Source organism: Cryptotermes secundus, unplaced genomic scaffold, assembly GCF_002891405.2.
Source record: "Cryptotermes secundus unplaced genomic scaffold, Csec_1.0 scaffold295, whole genome shotgun sequence".
Taxonomy (NCBI): Eukaryota; Metazoa; Arthropoda; class Insecta; order Blattodea; family Kalotermitidae; genus Cryptotermes; species Cryptotermes secundus.
Genome location: NW_019729213.1, coordinates 668,992 through 675,609, shown reverse-complemented (window position 1 = coordinate 675,609; position 6,618 = coordinate 668,992). Strand labels below are relative to the sequence as shown.

The 6,618-nt window shown below is 39.6% G+C and overlaps 1 protein-coding gene across 1 annotated transcript in view; it reads right to left on the bottom strand.

The window, feature by feature from the left end:
- Positions 1 to 4,378, bottom strand: part of LOC111865403 (mitochondrial carrier homolog 2) — a 17,652-nt gene extending 13,274 nt beyond the window's left edge. Inside the window, exons 1-2 of the mRNA XM_023853397.2 lie at positions 4,171 to 4,378; positions 712 to 796 (exon numbers count right to left, since the gene is read on the bottom strand). Of these exons, the coding sequence (XP_023709165.1) occupies positions 712 to 796; positions 4,171 to 4,272 (187 nt within the window). The 5' untranslated portion in view covers positions 4,273 to 4,378. The remainder of the gene's footprint in view (positions 1 to 711; positions 797 to 4,170) is intronic.
- Positions 4,379 to 6,618: the final 2,240 nt, after the last annotated feature.

The following is a 6,618-nucleotide window of genomic DNA, read 5'->3' as shown; positions in this document are numbered from 1 at the left end:
TATATGTGATTGAGGAGAACTAGGGAGCTGCATGGGTGCTTTTGTTTGTAACAGTCCTTAAACTAGTTCTTTACTTAATACATAGATCACTTAAATGACAATATCTGTGGTTAATTTCCCACACAGTTTTACCAGTTTATGTTCCTGTCTGTCAGCATTAGTAGTGTCTTAGTGCCTGTTAGGGGAACATGGAGGGCTGTGTATCTTAAATTCTTGCCTCTGGATCTCTGGAGCACATATAGAAGTACTTCACAAATCAAGTTTTGGCAGTGTGGTCCAGTGGTAGTAGTGGGTTCCCATATTGTGAGGGAGTTGATTATGCTAATACTTATGTATGAATTCTCAGATTGGACATGAACCATTTCCACCATATGCTACAACAACGCTATTTGGAAGACCGGCTCTTGCTTTGCCAAATGTCTTCAAGTACAGTAAGTACACCTTAGATATATCTGTTTCATAGGCTTTTAATTTCTGATTGAGCATCATTGTTTTATCAGAATTACTGGGTACAAAGTATAAATCACTCCGTCCAATGTGACCTGTAAGTCTTTTACTACATAAAGGGTCTTAAGTTTTTATGTAGTAAAAGACTTACAGGTCACATTGGACGGAGTGATTTATACTTTGTACCCAGTAATTCTGATAAAACAATGATGCTCAATCAGAAATTAAAAGCCTATGAAACAGATATATCTAAGGTGTACTTACTGTACTTGAAGACATTTGGCAAAGCAAGAGCCGGTCTTCCAAATAGCGTTGTTGTAGCATATGGTGGAAATGGTTCATGTCCAATCTGAGAATTCATACATAAGTATTAGCATAATCAACTCCCTCACAATATGGGAACCCACTACTACCACTGGACCACACTGCCAAAACTTGATTTGTGAAGTACTTCTATATGTGCTCCAGAGATCCAGAGGCAAGAATTTAAGATACACAGCCCTCCATGTTCCCCTAACAGGCACTAAGACACTACTAATGCTGACAGACAGGAACATAAACTGGTAAAACTGTGTGGGAAATTAACCACAGATATTGTCATTTAAGTGATCTATGTATTAAGTAAAGAACTAGTTTAAGGACTGTTACAAACAAAAGCACCCATGCAGCTCCCTAGTTCTCCTCAATCACATATATAATACCATTACTACAAGCGCTGTCACATAATCCACAATTTTCCTGTTCAACTACTAAGGGCATCAACAGCTAAATCCATCCAGGGCAACAGACTAAGCCAACAGCCAATGTTATTATACCTGATACTACAAAAATGAAGATTACTGAACCAAAGTAAATGCATATAACAATTGTTTGGTAACTTCAGGAGAAAATATAAACACAGGTCATTATCCAAATATGAGGGTCGTACTTAAAGTCATGAGCAACAATTTTTCGTAAAGTAACATGCTTTATTATTGACAAACCAAACACACCACCTCAATCTACAGGCCTTTCTTTATTTTCCCACATAATTGCCACTTCTTTGTACACATTTCTCCCAGCATTCTGGGAGTTTAAAAGTCCCCTTCTGTAAAATTCCATTCCAGCCATCCGAAGACACTGATACACTGCTTTCTGAATTGCCTCCTGTCTCAAAATGTTGTCCACACAACTGATCCTTCACAAATCCGAAAAGACGGTAGTCGGAGGGTGCCAGATCAGGGCTATAGGAGGGGTGTGGAAGAACTTCACACTCCATTTTTGCAATTGCTTCCAATGTGAGGCGAGCAGTGTGGGGGCAAGCACTGTCATGCAGGATGATGATGTTTCATCCCGGACGTTATTGCGCAATGCATGACGGAGCTTGTGCAGTGTCTGGACATAACGAGCATCATTGATGGTTTGCCCAGTTTCCAAGAATTCGGCCAGAATAAACCCCTCTGCATCCCAGAAGACTGTGCCCATCACCTTCACAGCTGATGGCACTGTCTTCGCCTTCTTTTTTGATGGATACTGCAAATGGTGCCATTCCATACTCTGCCATTTCGTTTCAGGCTCAAAATGGTGAAACCAGCTTTTGTCACCTGTCACAATACAGAGCAAAAATCATCGCTTTTGAGTCAATATCTCTGCAGCAGTTCTGAGGTGATGGCTTTTCGCTGACCTTTGTGGTCTTCGGTCAATAACAGTGGGACCCAACGAGCACAAACTTTCCTATAGCCCAAGCTTTCAATCATCTCTTGTACTGCACTGTGCCCTATTCCAAGTTTTCAGGCTATTGTGTCCACAGTCACACGCCTGTCATCTTCAATGATCTCATCCACTCTTTCCTTGTTGCGTTCAGTTGAGGCTGTTTGAGGATGACCAATCCGAGGCTCATCTTCGATGCTGGGGTTCCCATCTTTAAAGTGTTTCACCCATCTTCAAACAATGCTGATGTCTCTGGTGAATTTATGCAGCAGGGATTTCCTCTTTCACAAGAAATTCAATGACAGCACACGGGCGAAATGACATATCGTTGTCGGCCATTTTGTTAGAAGTGATACTGGTCAGCTATTGACCGTCACAAGACACTCAAGGTGAACACAACAGTTGGTTCCACCTACCACCATACTCTCTTTCATCTGCTGTTCCCAGGTAGTATGCAAAAAAAGTTGCTCATGACTTTCAGTACGACCTAAGTATAACAGAACATTTCAGCAGTCAAAAGTACATGAGTCAAATTTCTTATAATTCTAGACTTCCACCATTTCAAGACACAGAATAACTCAGGCAGTAAACTGATTGGTCATGATTCAATCCCCAGTACAGTAATTCATAATCCAGGTCAGTTCTAGAACCCATCCAACCACATAGTCAAAGGCTATAGTGGTCTCACTTCCTGGTGGTAAAGGAGCCGCTGCAGGAAACATAACATTCACATTTGTGTAATACTGGAATTAGAACATGTGGAACTAAATGTACACAGCTCCCATAAGCCCTTATGGATTTTACTCAGGTAAAGTTTAAGTTTTACCTTAGCTCATCACTCTCTCTGAATACAAAATTAAAGTACACATATAACATGACACGATACAGTGTCAGTCAAAATAACTGTTGGTCTTTTCCACTGTTTTCAGACAAAATGCTTCCAAAATAAAGTTCTATAAGTGGAACAAATATCCTGATAATCTGCAATATTCAGACAAACCAGACAACTGCAGTATGATATTAAAGATGGGAGGGTTGATGTGGTAACAAAGCATAATGCAACCCACACTAAAATTAACCTTCAAATGTCACACTATGCTTCAAAATTCTTGGGTGTCAGGAAACTGTAAAAAAAGAAAGTAAGTCTCTCCCTGTATCAGGCAGTGAAGGCCCATAGGGTTGTGAGACATCGANCGCACCGGTCGCGCTTTACTCCCCAGGAAAATTATTTAATTAATTCCTGGTACTCATTTCTGTTAGAGGCTGAGTTGACCTCAGGGCCATAGTGCAGCTGGAAAGATTAGGTAAATCGAAAAGAAATCCACCTCATTGGGACTCAAACCTGTGACTTTCCAGCTTACAGCATAGTGCCTCAACCATGCAACTGCAGAACCTGTATTTGGTAAATACTGCAATTACCAATAAGCTCTCCATTTCCTTTATAAATGTACTTCAGTCTACAAATAAACATGTTATAACTGCTACTATGATACTGAATTTCCTTAAATATTCTTTTGTACAGCGGATAAATTGTCTACTATCGATGCTGAAAAAGAGCCAGACAGAAATTGTTCTATAATACTGAAGGAATCTGATTATGCATAATAATTCAATGAAATGAAGAAAACTTATACATCAAGCACATCAAACACAACAAACCAGAGAGCTTGTAAATTAAGCAACATAACTTTCCCACAAGCTTTAACGGTGTGCTTTTCTGTCGCTGCTGCTTACCGTAACAGTTCACTATGGGGTTGTCACCACTTGGCTGGAGGGGAAAAGCGCAACGGTATTCTGGGTATAGGCACGCTTTATTGTTTAAATCAGAATAAATTTACATGTTCCTAACCTCAACAGCGAACCTCTTCTCCAGCATGCCACAGTGAAGAAACGAAGCCGGAGTTATTTACACAATACAGTTTGTTAAACATCATACAGAAGCTGTATACATTTCAGTTATCCTAACATCATACAGTAAATTGATGCACGTTTCCGACATTAAGTTGTTTTTGTTACTATAAATTCTCAACAAACCTGAATTAACACTTTGGCGTATTCCATTGGATGCGCGACCGAATTAATAACAATTCGCAATGCCACCTCATTCCACTTCGATTCATTTTTCGAACTAGACATTTTCGGTGACTACGCGCTATTCCAAAACCGCGAGCAGACCCACAATATACTGATCAATTAACCTTCTTCGCATAAAACTTCATACCGTTCACACCATACGTTACACCCATTCGTATCGCCTTACTTCCTTGCCATCTATTGGCGACGGGCAGCTGAATTCCGTCATCGGTGATATGATCGGCACAAAAGTGCACCACTATCTCATATTCGCTCGCCCTCATATTTCACTCCTTTAATTACATTACCTTAACGTATTATTTTTCCAGGAAATCCTCAGCGAAATCGGTGATGTCTGTAACACCTTAGGTTCAATTCTGAAATGGAAATGGCAGAAGACTGCTTCATCTCATAAATATTTGTTCAACCAAACTTTCTGTACAGCGTAAAAGCTTTCTTTTTTATTACTTCCTTGAACAGTTCTTTAACACACTTAAGAAAATAAGAAGCACTGTCCTCAGTGACAGTACAATATTAAATTACTAAACAAATGCATCACTACAAACATGATCCATGTGATGCCCATTTTAGAACATATGCTTCAATACAACAGAGCCATAAGTAATTAGTCTAGCACTGTTTGACGTATACACAAATGTAACTAAATTGGCAGATACTGTATTCAGCAAAGAGTGACGGCGTTTCTTATTGGGTTATCAGTATTATTTCATATAACTTCTTATGTGTTGTAGAGCTTGTGATGATGACGATAACAAAAAACTGTGAGGTAATGCTCTACACTTGTATTTGTAAAGTTCTCGGTTCGAATCTTGACTGTCCTGATTTTTTATATAACGTTTTTCCCAATTCTCCCAGGCAAATGCTGGAATCATACCTTCATTAGGAAACAACTGCTTTCTTCCAAACACTTTCCACTTCATCATTCATCAGTCTTCTTACCATTCGACGCTAAATACCCTAAGTAACTAAAGACAGTGTAAAATAATCCATAAAAAATAAATTTCATTTCGTGTTTGTTACTTGCCATAAAAAATTTTAGAAATATATATGTCTTACATAGTAGTTTACATGGTCCTTAGAGGGCAGCACATTAAAACTGATTCGTGCTGCCATCTAGGTAGACTGGGCTAACTTCTAACTTTCCAAAAGTGTGAATTATGCCCTTACTACATAAACAATACATGCTATTAGGATTCCAGACGTTTCGCAAACTGTCCATGGGTTACATTATGTCCGCCCTTCTACAAGTAACAGTGTCAAAACTATGTGACCGAGTTTATACAAAAGCGGTATGGCACAACACCGAATTTTGCCCCGCTGTTTCGATTATTAGTTTTATGGTGCACCTGACTTAACGGTCTAAATGAACTTTTAAAACGAACCCTCTAAACACTTCTAATATCACGACACGATGCCGAGCCAGTCTTATTCACCTCGATCCTATTTCCCCACCATTCCCGTGATCGAAGTGGGACGTTTTCTATCAGGTCTTACTAATTCATGGAGCTGAGCCCTTCTGAAGGAGCCGCAAATTCTGCAGCTAATCAAGAATTTCCCAGCATTTTATGGAACCCGAAGGTTCATTACCGTGTTCACAAGAGACATCCACTGGTCCCTATCCTAAGCCAGCTCAAACTAATCCATACCATCCCATCCTATCTCTCTAAGATACATTTTAATATTGTCCACCCACCTACACCTTGGTCTTCCGAGTGGTCTCTTTCCTTCTGGCTTTGCCACAAATATCCTACATGCATTCCTCGTCTCCCCCATTCGCGCTACATGCCCTGCCCACTTCATCCTCCTTGACTTGATCATTCTAATTATACTTGGATTTCCAGCACGTATCCACGACAAAATTCGTATGCATTCCTTCTTTCCATCTTAGCCACATGCCAACCTCATCACAGCTTCCTAAACTTAACAATTCTATGATCCATGGGTTACCTCTGTATTTCACAAAGCTCTTCGTTATATAATATTGTCTGCAAGATGTATCCTAGGGCTTCGAGTAAATGAGACGACCAATAGATACAGAAGCTATCTGCGAATATATTGAATAAGCAGTTGCACAGAGCTAACAAAGGATGATTCTCTAGCTTTTGGGGAAGGGCGTAGAACTTAAAACCTTGCATCTTAGAGTGTTGTGTATAACCGAAGTCCTACAAAAGTTTCGGAAATGGTCATTTTCTTTGAAAATGAACTTTTACTATAATTACTGCCTATTTTCGCAGATTTTGATAGACATTTATATTATATGTAGGTACCGTCATGTGTGAGTTTAATTCAATTTAACTTATTTCAGAAGTTCACTTTATTCAGAGTCACAATTTAATGCGTCAGTGCGATGCGCACAAACTGCTTTGTCATACAGGGTGGTTACATACC